General features: G+C 60.2%; 1 protein-coding gene across 1 annotated transcript; it reads right to left on the bottom strand.

Annotated features, from left to right (window-relative positions):
* Positions 1 to 1,379: 1,379 nt before the first annotated feature.
* On the bottom strand, positions 1,380 to 20,193 carry CYP27A1 (cytochrome P450 family 27 subfamily A member 1). Its single transcript, XM_073304883.2, has 9 exons — positions 19,933 to 20,193; positions 10,846 to 11,036; positions 9,375 to 9,574; positions 8,982 to 9,179; positions 6,672 to 6,832; positions 5,751 to 5,917; positions 5,198 to 5,279; positions 3,386 to 3,586; positions 1,380 to 3,003 (listed from the first exon to the last, which is right to left on the bottom strand). The coding sequence occupies exons 1-9, from the start codon at positions 20,176 to 20,178 to the stop codon at positions 2,878 to 2,880; spliced, it is 1,572 nt and encodes a 523-aa protein (XP_073160984.1). The 5' UTR covers positions 20,179 to 20,193; the 3' UTR covers positions 1,380 to 2,877.
* Between the last annotated feature and the right edge of the window lie 766 nt (positions 20,194 to 20,959).

The following is a 20,959-nucleotide window of genomic DNA, read 5'->3' as shown; positions in this document are numbered from 1 at the left end:
AGTGACTCCATCCAGGAGCATCGGGGGCCTGGGAAAAGGAATCCAGGGTCTCAACCCATGGCAGAGCTGAGGCAAACCCCCAGCTGCAGCTGGCCTGGGGCCGGGGCTCCCCTCTCCGGGCCAGGCCACGCTACCCCCTGCACCTCTGTCCTTTCCTTCTCCCCGGTCTGCTTTCGTTCTCCTGCCAGAGAAACGCTGCTCGGGAGCGAGCTGTGGCCTGGCGAACGCAGGGCCCCGCTGCCCACAGGCCCCTGGCTGGCTCAGGGCTACCACTGCCCGCTGAGGTGCCGGCAAAGCCCAGGCTGTCAGAAGGCCGAGCCAAAGGGCAGGTTGCTTTGCAGTGGGGGGAAGCCTGGGGCAAAGACAAAAGCTCTTCCCAGGGGCTGGGGGCCCAGCCTAGCCCAGGAACAGCATGCCACATGCCAAGCTGCCCCCATCACGCCAACCTCTCGTCTCCCCTGCCCTCCATGACCTCACGCTCCAAAGAAATCTGATGAGGTTCAATAAGGATAAGTGCAGGGTCCTGCACTTAGGACGGAAGAACCCAATGCACAGCTACAGACTAGGGACCGAATGGCTAGGCAGCAGTTCTGCGGAAAAGGACCTAGGGGTGACAGTGGACGAGAAGCTGGATATGAGTCAGCAGTGTGCCCTTGTTGCCAAGAAGGCCAATGGCATTTTGGGATGTATAAGTAGGGGCATAGCGAGCAGATCGAGGGACGTGATCGTTCCCCTCTATTCGGCACTGGTGAGGCCTCATCTGGAGTCCTGTGTCCAGTTTTGGGCCCCACACTACAAGAAGGATGTGGAAAAATTGGAGAGAGTCCAGCGAAGGGCAACAAAAATGATCAGGGGGCTGGAGCACATGAGTTATGAGGAGAGGTTGAGGGAACTGGGATTGTTTAGCCTGCAGAAGAGAAGAATGAGGGGGGATTTGATAGCTGCTTTCAACTACCGGAAAGGGGGTTCCAAAGAGGATGGCTCTAGACTGTTCTCAATGGTAGCAGATGACAGAACGAGGAGTAATGGTCTCAAGTTGCAGTGGGGGAGTCTAGGTTGGATATTAGGAAACAGTATTTCACGAGGAGGGTGGTGAAGCACTGGAATGGGTTCCCTAGGGAGATGGTGGAATCTCCTTCCTTAGAGGTTTTTAAGGCCCGGCTTGACAAAGCCCTGGCTGGGATGATTTAGTTGGGGATTGGTCCTGCTTTGAGCAGGGGGTTGGACTAGATACCTCCTGAGGTCCCTTTCAACCCTGAGATTCTCTGATTCTGTGATCAGGCCCCTGCCCCTGCCCCTGGCCTGGTGCTGCTGACGCTCACTGGCCCCCGGGAACAGGGGTCGCCCCCCTCGCTCCACATCACGCTCAGACACAGCCCTGCAGGAGCATAAGCGCACGTTGCTTTATTGCTGCCCAGCTGGGCTACAGGACCCCCCCACGCCTGGGGCAGCGCTGACAGCCCCCGGCCCTGGCCCCCCGGGGAAGCTGGGAGGTTGCAGGCACGCGGCAGGTCGCTCACCAGAGGGCCTCCGGGCCAGGGCGGGCATGAGAGTCGGCGTCGGCGTTCGAACCCAGGAGTCCTGGCGCCCAGCCCTATGCGTTCGTCACAGGTCGGTGGCAGGGAGGTTAGTGGAGCCCACTGCAGCCCAGCTCCGGCCAGGCCTGGCCGGGTCCCCCCTGGCGGTGCCCGAGACAGACTGTCCCGGTGCAGAGTTTCCTCTGCCGTGGGCGGGGGGCAGGGGCTAGGTGGCGCTAGAGCGGTGGGGGCATATTGGGGCAACCCCCCACCCCTCCCGCCGCCCAGCCTGGAACGGGCAGCCCCTGGGGCAGGGCGAGGGGGGGCGAGCTGCTCTTCGGGTCCCTGCTGCTGCGGGGAATTCCAACGACACCGAGGGCGGAGACGCGGAGTTTGCTCTTTGGATCAGAGCAGCGGCACCTCCGGCTCGGTGCTTTCATGGTTAAAGGGGACCCCAGCCCCCCCAAGCAGCGGGAGGCCCTGACCCATCCCCGGGAGCTGGGGCGATAGCCAGACCCACCAACATACCCTCAGTTCAAGCTGGGCACATCTTGCTGGGCAAAGGGAGCCAGGCCGAAGTGGTCCCAGCAAAACGCCTGGCCGGGGGAGCTCAGGCCTGGTGAACACAGCCTGGGTGGGGGGGTCTGGAAATGAACAAACCACAATGGGTGAGGGGGCAGTTAGGCCTAATGGGCAGACAAAGCAATGGGGGGGGCGGGAGCTAGGCTCCCCATCGCTGTGGCTGCATCCTCCAAAGGAGACTGGCACCACTTGCCCCCCGGCCTTCCTCACGCTGAGCAGAGGGACCCAGCTGGCAGGGCTGCCTCTGCCGGTGCCAGCCGTATCCTGCCACCCCTGGGCTGACAGCCAGCTCCGGCCCATCTCCACTAACCTCTCCTCTGTCCCAGGACGTCCTCAGTGCCAGCTGAGAGTCACCCCCGGTGCCTTTTCCTTCCCGTTCCCAGCCAGGCCTGACTTAGCCCTGCCCGGTTCCAGGCTGGCGCTGCTTCTCCCCGGTTTGGGGATCGCTAGTGAAAGGCAACCGGGGCATTTGCCAGGGTGTCCGGACGGCCCCGGCTGCGCCCGCGAACCCCAGACCCTGTTCAACACCCTGTAAGGCTGGAGTGCGACGGGTACAGGAACACCTTTGGCCCATTGATTCCAGCTACATGGAGACCACACGGCTGCCCTGCCCACGCCAGCCGAGATCCCACCTACACCCTGACCCGTGAGCAGCTGCCATCCCCAGGGCCTAACGGGGAGAGAGCTGGGCCCAGGGCAGACCTGTCTAGCCCGGAAGGCCCAGGCGAGGGGCGGACTCGGATGGGGCCCTGGGATGAGCAAAGCGGGGTGGGCGCGCTCAGGGGGCCGGCTGGCGGGCAATGAACTGCAGGTTGATGGGCTTGTTGGGCACCAGGACAATGCGGGAGACCGACTTCACCTCCGTGCCACGGGGATCCGGCCGCAGCTCGAACGTCTGGATGATCTGTAAGGAGAAGGAGACGTCTTGTCTCTTCAGTGCCCCGGAGCCCCCTCCCCGGAGCACAGCGCCCCGGCCCCTTCTGCCCCCCGGGGTGGCTCGGGAGTTTTCTCCCCAGTGGTTTTGCACACGGGCCCCGTCTGGGGGCTCATGCCGTGGCTGGGGCAGTCGGCTCCTACAGGGTGGTTCAGTTAGCAGCGGGGTGAGGGGACACTGAGCTCCCCCTCTTGGGGCATAGAGTCACGCAGCATCCCTGAGACCTGGGGGGGACGTGTCTCCGATACGGGGGGGGGTGCTGTCTGCAGCTCTGGCCCTCGGAGCGCCCTGTCCTGCGGGCCGTAGCCAACCCCCCCGTCCGACCGCTGGCACCGCGAGGGTCCCCACTCACCCTGGCCAGAGCCAGGTGCATCTCCAGCTCCGCGATGCGCCGGCCCAGGCAGCCGCGGAGCCCGTAGCCGAAGGGGATGGAGCTGAAGGGGTGGTGGGCGGAGCCGTGGCCCCGGAGCCAGCGCTGGGGCAGGAAACGCTCGGGCTCCGGGAAGCTGGTCTGGTCGCGCGTCATCGCGTAGTGAGCCAGGACGAAGAGCGTCTGATGGAGCCGAACAGAGGAAGTGAGACCCATCCCCACGGCAAGCCGTGTCCCAGGCAACATGCCACCCCTCTTGCGGCCCCGAGCACGTGAGGGACCAAAGCCCTGGGTGGAAGGGCTGGGGGCATGGGCTAGATCTGGGCCCGGAGTGTGCTTAATTACCAGCACCCCTTGTTCGGGACATGTAAGCCCTGGGCTCCCTGTGACCAGCTCTGCCGGTGCCCCTCACTCCCGACCCGCAGCCCCTGCCAGCCCACCCCTGGGCTCCCCCTCGCCCCACACCTCTGCCGGTGCCCCTCACTCCCGACCCGCAGCCCCTGCCAGCCCACCCCTGGGCTCCCCCTCGCCCCACACCTCTGCCGGTGCCCCTCACTCCCGACCCGCAGCCCCTGCCAGCCCACCCCTGGGCTCCCCCTCGCCCCACACCTCTGCCGGTGCCCCTCACTCCCGACCCGCAGCCCCTGCCAGCCCACCCCTGGGCTCCCCCTCGCCCCACACCTCTGCCGGTGCCCCTCACTCCCGACCCGCAGCCCCTGCCAGCCCACCCCTGGGCTCCCCCTCGCCCCACACCTCTGCCGGTGCCCCTCACTCCCGACCCGCAGCCCCTGCCAGCCCACCCCTGGGCTCCCCCTCGCCCCACACCTCTGCCGGTGCCCCTCACTCCCGACCCGCAGCCCCTGCCAGCCCACCCCTGGGCTCCCCCTCGCCCCACACCTCTGCCGGTGCCCCTCACTCCCGACCCGCAGCCCCTGCCAGCCCACCCCTGGGCTCCCCCTCGCCCCACACCTCTGCCGGTGCCCCTCACTCCCGACTCGCAGCCCCTGCTAGCCCACCCCTGGGCTCCCTGTGACCAGCTCTGCTGGTGCCCCTCACTCCCAACCCGCAGCCCCTGCTAGCCCACCCCTGGGCTCCCCCTCGCCCCACACCTCTGCCGGTGCCCCTCACTCCCGACCCGCAGCCCCTGCCAGCCCACCCCTGGGCTCCCCCTCGCCCCACACCTCTGCCGGTGCCCCTCACTCCCGACCCGCAGCCCCTGCCAGCCCACCCCTGGGCTCCCCCTCGCCCCACACCTCTGCCGGTGCCCCTCACTCCCGACCCGCAGCCCCTGCCAGCCCACCCCTGGGCTCCCCCTCGCCCCACACCTCTGCCGGTGCCCCTCACTCCCGACCCGCAGCCCCTGCCAGCCCACCCCTGGGCTCCCCCTCGCCCCACACCTCTGCCGGTGCCCCTCACTCCCGACTCGCAGCCCCTGCTAGCCCACCCCTGGGCTCCCTGTGACCAGCTCTGCCGGTGCCCCTCACTCCCAACCCGCAGCCCCTGCTAGCCCACCCCTGGGCTCCCCCTCGCCCCCCAGCTCTGCCGGTGCCCCTCACTCCCGACCCGCAGCCCCTGCTAGCCCAGCCCTGGGCTCCCCCCCACTTTAGGCTGGTCCCCTTCCAAGCAGAGCTGGTTTGCTGTGCCCAAGGGGGAGCTGGCTTTGTGTTGCCTTCACATGGCACATCTAATTCCTCCAGCTCCTTCCCTGGGCCCCGCAGCCGGTGCAGCCGCAGGGCTGGGGAGCGACAGCCTCAGGCCCAGGGGCCGGGAAGCAGACCAGAGACCCCCACTCACGTTCTTCGGGAAGCGATAGCCTCCAATGACGACGTCTTTCTCCACCATGACCCTGGAGTTGGTGGGGACCACGGGGTACAGCCTGCCGGGCAGGGAGAAGAGACGGGGCTACGGCATGGGATGGGGCAAGTGGCACGCCCCCCCTCTCCCGTGCAGAGCCATTATCCCCATTGCACAGATGGAAACTGAGGCACAGAGTCCAAGGGACACAGGGCAGCTGTGAGAGCAGGGCACTGGATGCTGAATTGGAGCCGGGGCACTGGCCGCTGGCCCATCCTTCTGTGCTGGCGAATGCCTGAAGGACCGTTTGTCCAGTGCCGGGCTCCGAGTCACACCAGTGCTGGGCGCAGCGCCATCTCCCTGGGACCGGGGGGGGGGTGTGGGGCTGCTAGGGGAGGTTTGCCAAGTGCCGGCTAGTGAGGTGCATGGTGCCATTAGTCACCACCTCACCCTCCCTTCATGAGTCTGCCCCACCCAGGGATGCCAACAGGGCTGTGGGTTCTGCCAAGGGGGCCCCTCTCGGGCCAGGCCCCGGGGAGAGCGGGGGACGTACCTGAGCGTTTCCTTGATAATGGCCCGAAGCAGCGGCATCTTGGCGAGATCCTGGGCGCTGGGGATCTGCTCTCCAGGGACGACACTGTTCACCTCCTGGTACAAGGAGGTCTGGGTCTCTGGGCTCCTGGCCAGGTGGTAGAGGGCCCAGGACAAGGTATTGGACGTCTGAGGGGGACGACAGCAGAGACAGGGTGAGGGAGCAGCTCCGCACAGACAAGGGAGGCTGCAGGGAGGAAAAGCGGGAGCAGGCTGTGATGGACAGGGCAGCCCCTCGTGGCTCCCCAGGAGTCCCCCACCCTGCCCCACGTGGACGGGTCCCCACAAGCAAAGCCTTCGGCAGCTCCGAGCTCAGCCTAAACCCAGCCCTGCATGGCGGGGCCTGCCAGCCCAGAACCCCCACAGCTGGCTGTGGCACGCTAGTGCCAACTGAGATGGGGCCCCCCCATCGTGCCAGGCGCTGCCCAGACCCCTACGCAGATGGGGGCCCCGCTGCACCAGCTGCTGCCAGACCGCTATGGAGACAGGGTCCCCGTTGTACCAGGCGCGGCCCAGGGACAGTCAGGGACAGCTCCTGCCCTAAAGAGCTCACCATCTAAATAGACCAGAAAAAGACAGAGGGGAAACCGAGGCCCAGAGGGGACGTGACTCACCCAGCAAGGCTGTGACAAGCTAGGAATGGAACCCAGGCTGGGCTGCTGCCCTACCCACTAGGCCCCACAGCTCCCCAGCGCGCTCCCTTTTAGACCCACTGCATCTGCCCTTGGGGTGCCCACCCCTTCCCTCCCCACCCCACACAGAGCAGCTCCTCAGCAACCCCCCACGCAACGGGGTTTGTGCCACAGCCCCCCCCATTCCAACAGCCCCCAGGCCTGACCCCCTTGGGCCGGGTGTCAGGGCTGCGGGCGGCCGGCCGCCCTACCGTGTCCACGCCGGCCAGGAGCAGCTCCGCCACGCTGCCGTACACCTCCTCCGGCATCAGGTTGCCGCTGGCCAGCAGGTAGCTCAGGTAGCCCGAGGCCTGCTCGCCTCGCTCCAGCTGCAACTCCAGCTCCTCCATCTTCCTGTCAATCAGCTTCTTGCCTGCAGAGCCAGAGGGTCCAGAGCCGTCAGGACCCTCGGCGGGGGGTGGGGGGCAGCTGGACTGTCGCACAGGGGAGGGGGAATCACAGCGGGTCCCGCGCAGAGACGGAGGTGGGGGAAGGGGCCTGGGGACCGTCGAGGGCTGCCCACAGAGCGACGGGGGTCACAAGCCCAGGGGATGCCCAGCTGCGAGCTCACTGCCAGGGCTCGCCCCAGACCCTGCCCAGCCGCCTCCGCGGTTGCTGGCTGGATCCCACAGGGACCCGTAACGTGGGAGCACCCCTGATGGGCACGCCTCTCCCCCAAGGGAACGGGGCTCCCCAGACGGCCCCCTCCCGCGCATGCTGAGAGACCTGGACTCACGGGCACAGCATCTCCCTGCCAGGCAGGGCCAGGCGATCCACCATCAAGGGTGGGTCTGGATGACTGCCTGTCCAGCCCAGGGCTATAGCTCCAGAGACCGGGGGTTGGGGGGATCATGGAGTCCCTCCCTCAAAGGGAGATTTCACTCTCCGTGCGGCCACACCTCTGCCAGTGGGTACTTGAGGGGCTCCCTGACTGCGGATGGAGCCAGGCAGGGAGGGCACCAAGCCCAGGGCAGGATCGACGCAGGCCCTGCCGTAGCTTGATGGGATCGAGTGGATCCTTGTTGCCCCCCCAGGACTGACTGTGATGGGAGGGTGGGGGGGCAGGGGACCTGGGCCATGCACCACGGAGCAGATCAGTCTCCCTGTGCGAATTGTTGGGCCACACATCTGAGCTGGGGCCGGTATCCCGGCAGCCCTAAGCCCCAGGGAGAGGGGTGAGCAGAGACCCCAAAGCAGCAGAATTCGCTCTGGCTTCCTGGGACCCCTCAAGGCCAAAGGCTCCGTCAGGCTCCTACCAGGCCTGACAAACCCGCTCCAGCCAACCCAGCGCTCTCCCCGCGAGCGCCCGGTGAGGTAGCGGAAGAAAGCCGAGGAGACGCGGGTCGCTAACGTCGCTGCAAAATGGGCACACTCCTGCTACCCAAGGAGCCGTGTGCTCAGGAGGAAATTCTCTTCCCCAGTCTGGCACACGGCAGCGTGGACACGCCGACGCCCGTCCGCTCCACTGCCCCGGCTCGGGGGGCAATTCATCATTGCAAAGCAAAGCCCCGTTTACATGGTAAGTCAACAGGGAAAAGCAGTGGTGGTGGGGGAGAGGTGAACCCAATGGGGGAGAGCCGCGGAACAAGGAACGGGGGGGACTCGTCGTAGCTGTGGGTGCATTGCAGAGGCTGACGGGCCTATCTAAGAAATGCAGAAGGCCCCTGGTTTACCCAAACAAAGAGGAACCCCCTGGAAGTACGTCGATACGGCAATTAAAAACCCACGGCTGGCCTGTGCCAGCCAACTTGGGCTGCGGGGATGTTTCATTGCAGTGTGGATGCCTGAGCTTGGGCTGCAGCCCGACCTCCGGGACCCTCCCACTTTGCAGGGTCCAGGAGCCCAGAAGTCTAAACAGCCCCTTAGCCTGAGCCCTGTGAGCTGGCCTGGGCCAGCCGCGGGTGCCCCCCTGCAGCGTAGACGTCCCTTGTAGGGCGAGGGGTGGGAACTCGGATCCTGGCTACGACTGGAATCCAGCACCTCTGTCAAAACCTGCTTTGCTCTGTAGGAACAGGACCCAGTGTAGACCCAGACCTGCGATTTACCCCCGGAACCTGTTCTGTTTCCATTTCTTAGCTGCACTCACATGTCGCCTTTGCTAATCAACGTCCAGTTGTTCCACTATAAATACCCGGGCTGGCATATAAGTATATAAATATAAGTGCCCCGGCTGGTATATAAGTATATGAATATAAGTGCCCGGGCTGGCATAAGGGCGCGATCCTGGCTGGGGCCCGTCCAGCTGCGTGGACCCTGTCTCTCTGCAGACAGCTGGCCCCAGTGCCAGGGGCTGGCTATTACCGAGGGGCTCGGGGGTGGGGGGGGTCTGTCACTAGCCTGCGCACAGAGGGCGAGGGCTGGGAGATCTGGAAGCCAGGGCTTGGTTTCAGGGAGCTGAGCTGCAGCAGGTAAAACTGCTCCCCGCGAAGGGCAGGGGGTGGCGACGCGGCTCCCAGCCCTGGGTACCATCCCAGCGACGCCAGGGTGGAGTCTGACCCCGGCTCCCCGCCCAGGCCACAGACCGAAGGCGAAGATGATGTCCCAGTTCTCCAGGTAGCGGTTCCAGAAGGGCAGCAGCTCCCGGCTCCACTGGGGCAGGATGGTGACGAAGATGGAGTTCTTCAGCATGAGGCCGATGGCGTCGATGAAGCGCCGCGTCTCCACGGGGATCTCCTGCTCCAGGCACCTGATGCGGGTCTCGAAGAGGATGTAGGAGATGCCTGGCGGGAAGGAGAGGAGAGGGGCTGGTAGGGGCCCTGAACACTGACAGGGCCCCCCTGGGGGAAGGGGACTCCAGGGAAGCAGCGCAGGGCTGCAGCAGATCCGTCTGGATGCACTAGGGGGCAGCGTGCAATGCCCCACAGGGCCCCCTGAGCCCCACTCCTTCCCCCCCGAGCCGCCCCCCTGCCCCCTACCTTCCAGGGCGAAGCTATAGAGCAGGTTGGTCACGTTCCCCACCAGGACCCCCGAGGGGCTCCCCGCCCTCTCCACCTGCAGCCGGGCCATCAGGTCCGACACCACCTCGTTGATGGCCCCCGTGTACAGCATGGCCTCCGACGGCTTGAGCATCCGCTGGTTGAGAACCTGGCGCAGGCGGTACCAGCGTTCCCCTTCCCTGCGGGGGAGGCAGAAGACGGCTCAGCACCCGCCCACACCGAGGGGCAGCTGGGAGCGGGACACCGAGCCGCCCCCTCCGCGCACGCGGGGGCTGGCAGGGATGGGCCAAGAGATTAAGGGAAGGCCGGGAACTGCCCCGTAACACCGGGGTTCACTTTTCCTCCCCCCCCCAACACACAATTCCAGCTATGCCCACTGCCTGCCCCCTGCTCCTCATCCAGCTGCCCCAAGCAACAGCCAAATGGTGGCACCGGGCCCACCTAGCCCCAAGAGCAGGCCCTGCATCCGGAGAGACTCTGCTAGGTGCCCCCCCAGCGCCAGGAGAGGGGTACAATTGTACCAGGGTGCTAAACCCCTTGCTCCAGGGCATGAGCCAACCATGGACTCTTGGGCATGGAGGAAAACATCCCACGGGCTGGTAATTCCAGAAGTGCCCACTGTGGGGACGGGGTCCTGGGCAAACCCCAGTGCCTCTGTCCCTCCACCTCCCTGCTGCCCGCAACACCAGTCTGACCCCGTCGGGGGTCCTGACCCTCCCCAGCTCCGGGCTCCGCACCCCACAGCAGCTCAAGGCTAAGGGCCTCGGTCGCTAGCGAGACCTGGCCTGCATCACCGGAAATGCTCTGTGATGAGAATTTCAGCAGAAGCTCCCACCTTTCCCCGGCACCAAAATCTTTCTGCCCAATCCTCGACTTCACCCCAGTGCTGTCTGATCACCCATTTAGAAGCAACACGTGTTAGAAATGACACACGTGGGGGAAACTAGGTCAGCCTTGACCCATCAAGCCTGCCCGTCTCTTGCACACCTTGCCTTGATTCTCTGTACGGCTTTGGCAGGCCCTGGCGAGCCTTCGGGACGGAGCGAAGGCAGGAGTCCAAATGCAATGCTGCCTGGGTGCCAGAACCGCCAGGCAGCCGCCCGATCAAGGACATTAGTCTTGCTAGCACACAAGGGAATAGCTCAGTTTCCTAGAGCCGTCTTTCTCAGCCTTCTTCATACCAGGCTTGCTGCCTTCCTCAACTGTGCCGGGGAGATCTCAGGGACTAGCACCGGTCCACGGACCAGTCATGGAGAAACACAGGCCTAGAGGGTCCGAAGGGACCATTAGATCGAGTAGTCTCCCCTCCTGCATGTTGCAGGCCATTGTCTTGTACCCAGCTGCTCGGGACTCCAGCCCTGTATTGATCTGGGAGCCCACATGATGTTTGCATTGCAGCAGCGCTCAGGAACACCGTCAGGACGGCTAAAGCCTTGATCATTGGACTCACTCGGTGAACGGGCCGTACGGCAGCTGCCTGATATCCCGATGCTCCTTCCACAGGGCCATGTCGCTCCTCATGGGGTATTTCCCCTCCTGCCTCAGCAGCTGCTCCAGGATCTCCGGGCTCCCGATGTTCACGTTCTTGTACTTCCCAAAGGTGGATTTCCACATGGGGCCGTAAAGCTTCCGGAACGTAACCTGCAATTCACCACAGCAGGTTGGCCCCGACTGGCACGCCAGCCCCCCGTGGAGGATTGGGAGTGGGGTATGTAGCCTTGCATTGCTGGGCTGCCACTTCCAATCCAGCCACAGGGCGGTAGTGACCAGACACCACTGTGATGGTCGGGGAGCAGATGGCTTTACCTCCCCATGCTCCAGCGGGCCAGCCAGAAACCTCCCTGCAGCCCATGATAAAATTCAATGTCCCTGGGCACTGGGCTACTTACCTTCCTGAGCGGTTGCATTTCGTATTGGGAGTGGGGCAGCATATCTGAATGTTACCAGCGAGAACATCAGAGTCCACCCCTGCGGATGCTGGGAGAGTCCTACCCTGAATCTGCCCTTCTCTGGTAACAACGCCTCGGTGCTCTCAGAGACTGAGGTGACAGGAGAAGGGGGGCTGGCACAAGTCACCTGGCACCACGCCCAGATGGTCCAGCCAAGGGATTTAAAGGAGCTCTAGGAGAATGGGCTAAACTGCTAGCAAAACCACACAATCTCTGACCAAAAACGGCCATGGTCCCGGAGAACTGGAAAGCAACACTTTATTCTATATCTATATTTTAAAAAGACTCTGGGGGCGATTCGGGGAATTCCAATTTATATCTGGCACACTGGCTGAAAGGAGAATTAAAAACAAAACAACAAAACACCGGCCGATCCTGCGGGGAGAGGCTCGGCCCGGCCTGGCCCTGCAAAGCCAAGCTGCACCTCACCAATCTCTTGACAAGGTCTCATACAAGTAGCTACAAAAGAAGGGAAATCGTCCTGGGGTGAGAGGCCAAGTATTGTCCTAGCACAGGAACAGGCCAAGAGTCAGGGAGCAAAGTATAGCATGAAATGGTCCATTTCCACCACGGCCCCAGGGTCCTGGTGGGACCCATCAGGCTCTGCCCTAAATCCCGGGTTAATATATTTCTTAACAATCTGCACGGCGGGGTGGCGGGGATAGTGAGGTAGCACAATGGAAAGATGACACAGCTATTCAGGGGAGTCACGAGCAGAGAGCTGACTAAGTTGGGTGACCGGGAAAGATGACAGCAGATGAAATTAATGCAAAGTCCGCAGGGGGAAAAGTAAATGACTCACACACCGCCTGGGGCCTAAATGAACTGCATCGACGCATGAAAGAGACCTGGGCATCACTGTAGACCATGCGATGGAGACCTCTGCTCAGTGCACAGCTGAGGTCAAAGAAGCAACCAAGCCATTCAGCTGCATAAGGAATGGGAGGGGAATAATTACGGTGAAGTCTCTTGTACCATTCTCGAAATCTGCTGGGCAGCCTCACCTGGACACTGTGTGCATCGCATCGCAGAGAAAACCACAGCCGAGAACAGAGAGAAAAAGCCAAAGTGATTAGTGGGACGAAGAGATTTCTGCAGAGAGAGACTGGAACAGCTGGGAGAGTTCACCTGGCGGGGGGAGCAAGAGGAGATGGGACCGAGGCATATGAAGTAATGAAGGGGAGCGAGGAGGCAGGTCAGGTGCTGCTGTGGACACTCCCTCAGAACAGAAGAACAAGAAAAACTCGCCATCTCAGGTCAGTTAGGAAAGCTCTTGCCACGCCAGGCGGAACAGGGCTGTGTGCTCCCTGCCGTTAGCCACCACGGAGGCGGAGAGCTTGGCATGACTTCTGAATGGATCGGAGACTCTTCTCCGGGCAATGGGCACATCCCCAGTGATGCCAGGCAGGATTCGACAGAGATCTTCCTGCATCAAGCCCCGAGTCAACCTCTGGCTGAGCTGGGTCCAGGCAGGTTATTCCAGAGGTAACATTGGGGGTTCTGGAACCTTGCTCTGAACACTGGTGGAGATGGGTCCCATAACTAGATGGATCTGGGGTCTGAGCCTGTGTGCACACTACAGGTCATTATGGTGGAGACTAAAGTAGGGAAACATGGGTTTCAGTGGGAGTCAGGTTCCTAAATACCTTTGAGGATCTGGCCCACATAGGACAATCTCACATAGGATCTAGGGCCCCAATCCTATGCATGTGGCCCCCTGAGCCTACTACAGTATCGAGGCCTACGCTGAGTAAAAGCATAAAAATACACAACACTGTGCAAAGCAAAGATAAAGGGCATTTCCCCTCTCGGCTGATTCGTTTGCAGAACAACAAAGCCTTATTTGGAAACCTGACCGGCAGGCTGTGACCGAGACCCCGTAGGCACAGCAGGGCACGTCCATTCCCTCGGTGGGTATGGCACCACCATCCCTTATCGCTGCTTCGTCAGAACAAAGCAAAGTTGCAACATATTCCAAAAACCGGCCTCTCTCGTCAGGGCTCCAATGCAGAATGGTTCCCCCGGCTCTGGCTATACCAGCCCTGGTTCCTTTTTCTAGGGAGAAGCTGTGACGAAGTGGGACTGTTCTTAATGTTTCCTCTGAATATTGTGGGGGTGCCTCAGTTTCCCCTATGCAGTTCATAAGTATTTAGGTGGTGGGGTAAGGGTGTATGATCATTGCAGAGCCCTAGAGGGCAGGTGTGTGCAGGGGTCTGGACACAGAGAATGGCCAACACCCTGTTTCCTGGCAACTGATGGCCTGGGCCCTTCCCCCCTGCAAGGTGAGAGCTAAAGGGCTGGAGAACAAAGGAATCAGATGACTTCCTGGCCTGGGAAAGGGGAAAGCCCAGAGGAGGAGGGGCTGGAGGGGGTTTCAGTTCGGGGCTTGCTGGGGACAAGGAGTGAAGTGCAGACGGGGTTGTCTGGCTCACTGCCCCCAAAATGGACCCAGCTGAGGGGTCCAGTTCTCTGCACCTACAAGCTCTGTTTTAGACCATGTTCCTGTCGTCTAATAAACCTCAGAGGATGCTGAATGCTCCAAGGTCATACCCAGGAAGGTGGAAGCTGTGTGAGCTTTGTGTCCTGAAGACAGTCTGCTCACAGAAAGGAGACTTCCCCAGAGTCCTGACTGGCTTCATGGGGAGCAGTTCCAGAGCATCACCCAGAGACTCCGTGACAGAAGCCAGGATGGGCATCTTGGAAATGCACAGAACAATAATCCTACAGCTAAGTCACAGGAGTGAAAGGAAGACGGTCATTGGCCTAGACGCATGCATATGAGTTTGCCGTTCACCATCAGTTACGCTTCCCCACCTTGATAACATTCAGATGGGTTTTCGCTTGCTGCTTTTAGTAACCTAGTCGCTGATCACACGTTCCTCTCCCCAAGGACTGGACGGCAAACACACTGAGGCCCATGGGGTGTACATCTGCATTTCCAGCGGGGAGCAGTCCTTACTCACCAGCGTGGCTATTGGATTTCTTGCATGAGGGAGGACTCCCTGACTGAGTGAAGACTTGCAGGACTGGATGCTTAATGAGCAGGGTCTATTTAAGCTATAGAATCACCCTCTGTGCTAAGCCCTGTTCAAAGGAATTTCCCCATTAAGTTCAGACTTGAAAAGCAACCTAGCAACAACAGTGAATTCAGCTGCAAGGCTGGGAACCTGCTGGGAAGAGGGATTATTTCACTTTGACAAACAACATGTAGAAGATCTGCTTGGTTGAAAGCCACACAGGAGGCCGACAGCGTAAAGCCAGTGCCTGCTCATGACAGTTTGCATGGTCTCATTGTGTTGCTTATTCTCAGCAAAGCAATTGGGATGGCCAGAAATGTCAAGGTCTGGTGCCAGAGTTTTATAACTTAGTAACTAATTGCTCTCTATTTATACCTCCAGCTGTATATCATGTAGAAATGCACCCAACCTCTTAAGGGTTCCTGGCTTTGCCGGGGGATGTTGTGAAGGCCAAAACCATAATTGGGTTAAAAAAACCCACAGGAGTTAGATAAATTCATGGCGGATAGGTCCACCAATGGCTATGGTGGCCAGGGAGGCAACCCCACCCTCGGGGTGTCCTTAAACTTCTGACTGGCAGAAGGTGGGACTGGATGACAGGGGATGGATCACCCGATAATCACCCTGTTCTGATCAAGGAAGCACCCGGTATTGACCACCGTTGGAAGACAGGATACTGGGCTAGGCAGACCATTAGTTTGACCCAGTCTGGCCGTTCTTATGATCTTATTAAAAAAATACAACTAAGGAAATTCCCAAGCAAAAAGCTTTGTTACACTGCAGTTAAGGTTTTGATCACATCAACCACTAATGAGTTTTGAAAGTGTTTGAAAAGAACATTCCCTTTTTAAGCTCTCTCTCCCTCACACTCAGACCCCCTCCCTTTTGGAAAGATACCCCCAAATCCTGCATCTTGGCAGGGGGTTAGGCTAGAGCAGGGTTCTCAACCAGGAGTATGAGTCCCCCTGGGGGTACGCAGAGGTCTTCCAGGAAGTACATCAACTCATCTAGCGATTTGCCTAGTTTCACAACAGGCTACATAAAAAGCACTAGCGAAGTCAGGACAAACTAAAATTTCATACAGACAATGACTTGTTATTAATGCTCTAGATATTACACACTGAAACGTAAGTACAGTGTTTATATTCCAGTTGATTTATAATTATATGGTAAAAATGAGCAACTCAGCAATCTTTCCGGAATAGTGTGCTGTGATACAAAATCAGACACAAAAATACAGAAGTAAGCAGGTAGTTTTTACGTGAGGTGAAACCTGGGGGTACACAAGACAAATCAGCCTCCGGAAAGGGGTACCATATCTGGAAAGTCGCTGGACCAGCTGACCCTTGCGGTCCCCTCTCACCCAGCTGCGACCCAGGAGACAATCAGCTCCTCAGATAACCAACAACTTCATCACACCAGTCCGGTTTTCAAGGGCATTGCCGGCTGCTAGCTTTCAGCGTTGCCTGTACCCGCCAAATGAGCCTGACTGCTTCCTGTGTTAGATTTAGGAGGTCTTTTCGTTTCAAGAGGAAAACAAACACCTGGATTCCCCAGCACCTCCCATTTTCCCCAGCACCACATGCCCCCTGGGGAAACTGAGGATTGGCACAGACTGTGTTTGTGGGCGGGAGGCTCTGGAGCTGCTCCTTGTCCACATGCTCCTAGGCTACAATTACCCAGGCAGAGACAAGAGGCAGCCTGTCAGGGCTTTGGCATTCAGCTGAGCACAGAGTTCATAATAGCATGGGCTCGGCCATTTCATTTTGAAGGAGAGTCAGTTAATAGCCATGTATACCACCCCACGCTACAGATAGGGAAACTGAGGCACAGAGCACAGACATGACTGGCTAAAGAGACATAAGACACTCCTCCTTCATCCCCTTCCCCCCAGTTCCTCTCTGTGAGAAAAAGCCCCCTGCCCGGGTGCGCATTTAAGTGAGGAGGACTTTAGCAGCTTCTAAATATTCCAGCGTGCCCTGAGAAGGAGAGGTGACTCTTTCTCTCCAGCTGGGTATTTGGGTTGCCCAGGGTGACTGGACACAGAGCAGAACCTGAACCCGATTCCTCTTTGAACTGAGAGCAGGAGATCCTGGACACACTTCCTAGATCCCAAGGCCAGAAGGGATCGTTGTGATCAGCTAATCTGACCTGCAGCCTAACCCGAGCCCAGAACTTCCCTGAATGAATTCCTGTTTGAATTACAGCAGATGCTTTAGAAACATCCAGTCCTGATTTTAAGATCGCCTGTGATGGAGAATCCACCACACCCCTTGGTATGTTGTTCCAAACGTTAATTACCTTCACTCTCAAAAAGTTACTCATTATTTTCAGACTGAATTTGTCAAGCTTCATCCTCCAGTCATTGGGTCTTGTTAGACCTTTGTCTGCTAGACTGAGGACAGTGGCATCATTTCAGATTGGGGGGGAGGGGGCAACTTTAATTGTGATTCCAGGGGCTACTTGGGGGTTTTTTTGCAGATAACTTAGCAATGAGTTGACAGGGGCACTGTATCTAATTCCTATTCAAAGAAAGAAAATTAAATATTAGACCCACTCAGCTCTAATACGAACACGTTCTGACATCTTGTGTCAAGTCACTTAAGGGACACTGGTTAGATTTAAAATTGTAATGTCTATTCTTACTCTTGAATACAAGAATTGAAATACTTGTAGAAAAATCTCGATGATTTTCTATCCCTTCTTTTCAGTTCACCAAGCTTGGAATAGATCATTTAACTTTTGGAAACGTCCTACGAGGGTAAGGCCCCGTGAGTTTATACTGCACCTGCCTGGGGCTCGAGGTGCAGTATAAACTCGTACTACAAATTGTAGGCTAGATAGAAACTGAATTTAAACAGGAATGAAACAGGCCCTGTCAAGTCACTTTCACAGGACTGCCATCCCCAAATGTTCAAAACTCATGAATCAGGCTCACCAAAAACCGTGAGATGGGCTTTAAAATCATGAGATTACATAAAATAATAGATTTGGGGATCTTTTCATTTGCCTTCTGCTTTCTGAGCCTTAAGGGTGCACTAGGGGTCACATTTTGATGCTTTCTCCACAGCCACCAGGGCTAGACACTTCGTTTCTCTTTAAGAACGACGGATGAAATCATCACAGATCACCTAACTCCAGCAGCTGTGACTTTAAGGAAAACAATTATCATGAGACTCGTGACAAAGTCCTGAGAGTTGGCAACACAGCTTTCCTTTCTGTTTAAAGGCGAGTGACTTTCCAGAAGGCTCTTAAAACACAACACCCAGCAACTGAGTTGCGGTTCTCACAGGAGAATATTTAAAACCAAACACCAAGAAAATGCCACATTTTAAAACTGAGGAAAAAATGGAGACTTCTGAGGTATGTCAGGGCCACGGCAGGCGGGAAAGGAAAACAAACAGGCCCAGGTGCTCTGGGCAGCTCTTCCTCTTGAAAGAAAGTGGGAGGGTTAAATCTAGTCCTTAACCGAGTAAAACTTCTATTACCAAACTTCTGTCCACTCACAGCTATAAACGTTACAGTGAGCACGTCCTAACATGTGGTCAATAACTCTACACTTCATCCTTAAATATCTGAGCCGTCTTATCCAGGGCTACATATCCGCTCAGGAACTACATTGTCTGGCCTATTCTGAACAGTGCAGAGCACACACATGGTGCCCAAAGAATAACACAAATCATGACAGGTTTCAGAGTAACAGCCATGTTAGTCTGTATTCGCAAAAAGAAAAGGAGGACTTGTGGCACCTTAGAGACTAACCCATTTATTTGAGCATGAGCTTTCGTGAGCTACAGCTCACTTCATCGGATGCATACCGTGGAAACTGCAGCAGACTTTATATACACACAGAGAATATGAAACAATACCTCCTCCCACCCCACTGTCCTGCTGGTAATAGCTTATCTAAAGTGATCATCAGGTTGGGCCATTTCCAGCACAAATCCAGGTTTTCTCACCCTCCACCCCCCCCACAAATGCACTCTCCTGCTGGTGATAGCCCATCCAAAGTGACAACTCTTTTGGATGGGCTATCACCAGCAGGAGAGTGAATTTGTCTTCTCGTGGCTCTTCTCTGCCCCCTCTCCAATTTATCCCCAGCCTGTCTGAATGGTGGGTGCCAGAGCTGGACACAGGATTCCAGCAGCGGCCACACCAGAGCCCAAACCAGAGATAAAATAACCTCCCTGCTCCTCCTCGGCATTCCCCCGTTGATGCACCCCGGGATCACATCAGCCTGTTAGGCCGTAGCATTCCCCTGGGGGCTCATGTTCACCACAACCTTGATATCTTTTTCGGTGTCGCTGCTTCCCGGGATAGAGTCCCCCAGTCTGTCCTGTCAGTCTGGCCTGGCCTCTGTCCCTTGACGACTTTCCGCTTGGCAGTACTCAACGTTTGGCTGTATTGTATGTTTGCTTGTGCCCAGCTGAACAAGTCCAACCTCCCAGACCCTAACCCTCTGCCTCCCATAGCACGCCCTGCCAGCCCTCCGCTACTACGGCCAAGTACTCAATGCTATTTGAGTCTGTCCGAGACAGGTTCTTACCCACCTCCATCACTGCAATACCTGGGCCTCTTCTAACCCCGCACCCAGGGACACGCTGGCACCTGTGGATCTTCCTCTCTCTCACCCTGTCCCGCGGGGAGCGCCGTGCCCGCAGGGACTGGCTTGCTTTGGTTTCGAAAGGCTCGCTGCTCAGTGTTTTGGGCAGAGGTGGCTGGGTGGAGAAGGCACTGGGCACGGGGATGGAGAGGTTTGGGACGGCCCTGGAGGAGTTAGTCTGACAGTCTGGGTCCAGCCCCCAAGGACCCCGTGTCTCGTGCCCAGACAAGCCTCACCCTGAAAGCAGAACGTCCCATGGGGCCAAAGGCGCGGTGCTGTCACCCACGGTCCCCGTCCATTGCTAGAACCCCAACGCCAAGTGCCCAGCCCCACAGGGCACAATGCTCAGCCCCCCAATAGCGTGCACCCTGCTGCCCCACTCCTAGGTACCCAGCACCCCCCTCTGTTTGCCCACCCCCTAAGCCCAGCTCCCCCAGCCGGTACCCAACACCCAGCCCCCGCCTGCCTGGTGCCCAGCCCCCCGACTGCTCGGTGTCCAGGCTCCCCAGCCGGTGCCCAACGCCCAGCCCCCCGACTGCCCGGTGTCCAGACTCCCCAGCCGGCGCCCAACGCCCAGCCCCCCGACTGCCCGGTGTCCAGGCCCCCCAGCCGGTGCCCAACGCCCAGCGCCCCGACTGCCCGGTGTCCAGGCCCCCCAGCCGGTGCCCAACGCCCAGCGCCCCGACTGCTCGGTGTCCAGGCTCCCCAGCCGGTGCCCAACGCCCAGCCCCCGACTCCCGGTGCCCAGGCCCCCCAGCCGGTGCCCAACGCCCAGCGCCCCGACTCCCGGTGCCCAACGCCCAGCCCCCCGACTCCCGGTGCCCAGGCCCCCCAGCCGGTGCCCAACGCCCAGCGCCCCGACTCCCGGTGCCCAGGCCCCCCAGCCGGTGCCCAACGCCCAGCGCCCCGACTCCCGGTGCCCAACGCCCAGCCCCCCGACTCCCGGTGCCCAGGACCCCGGCCCGCACCTGCAGCTGGTGCGTATGCAGCAGGTAGCCGCGCCCGAAGATCCAGTACAGGGAGCGCAGCAGCCCCGGCCCCGGCAGCTCCTCGGGGCCCTTCAGCGGCCGCTCGCCCTGCGCCGCAGCGGCTGCTCCGGCCGCGCTGGCTCGGCCCCTCCGGGCCGGCTCCGAGCGCGGCGCCCCGGCCAGCGGCTGCAGCCAGCGGCGCAGGGGGAGCCCCGCAGCTCGGCGCCCGACGCCCGGCCCCGCCATGGCCACACTGCCCGCGCCGCGGTGGCCCGGGGCGGGGCCGGCACCTGGGGGGGGCCGAGGCGCGAGTCCCACGCCGGGGGCTGGAGGAGGAGCGAATCTGGAGCGGGCGGCAGGAGGGAGCAGCGCGGGGGGGGGGCAGGAGGGAGCAGCGCGGGGGGGGGCAGGAGAGGATCTGGAGGGGAACAGGAGGGGGCAGCGGGGGGGGCAGGTGGGGATCAGGAGGGGGCAGTCGGGGGGGGCAGGAGGGGATCTGGAGGGGAACAGGAGGGGGCAGCAGGGGGGCAGGTGGGGATCAGGAGGGGGCAGCCGGGGGGGGGCAGGAGAGGATCAGGAGGGGGCAGCGGGGGGGCAGGTGGGGATCAGGAGGGGGCAGCCGGGGGGGGCAGGAGGGGATCTGGAGGGGAACAGGAGGGGGCAGCGGGGGGGGCAGGTGGGGATCAGGAGGGGGCAGTCGGGGGGGGCAGGAGGGGGCAGGAGGGGGGGGCAGGAGAGGATCAGGAGGGGGCAGCGGGGGGGCAGGTGGGGATCAGGAGGGGACAGCCGGGGGGGGCAGGAGGGGATCAGGAGGGAGCAGCGCAGGGGAGGGGGCAGGTGGGGATCTGGAGGGGAACAGGAGGGGGCAGCAGGGGGGCAGGTGGGGATCAGGAGGGGGCAGCCGGGGGGGGGCAGGAGGGGGCAGCCGGGGGGGGCAGGAGGGGATCAGGAGGGAGCAGCGCAGGGGAGGGGGCAGGTGGGGATCTGGAGGGGAACAGAAGGGGGCAGCAGGGGGGCAGGTGGGGAT

Source organism: Lepidochelys kempii, chromosome 11 (assembly GCF_965140285.1).
Source record: "Lepidochelys kempii isolate rLepKem1 chromosome 11, rLepKem1.hap1, whole genome shotgun sequence".
Taxonomy (NCBI): Eukaryota; Metazoa; Chordata; order Testudines; family Cheloniidae; genus Lepidochelys; species Lepidochelys kempii.
Note: the sequence above shows the minus strand (reverse complement) of the source record. Positions and strands in the feature narration are given on the sequence as shown.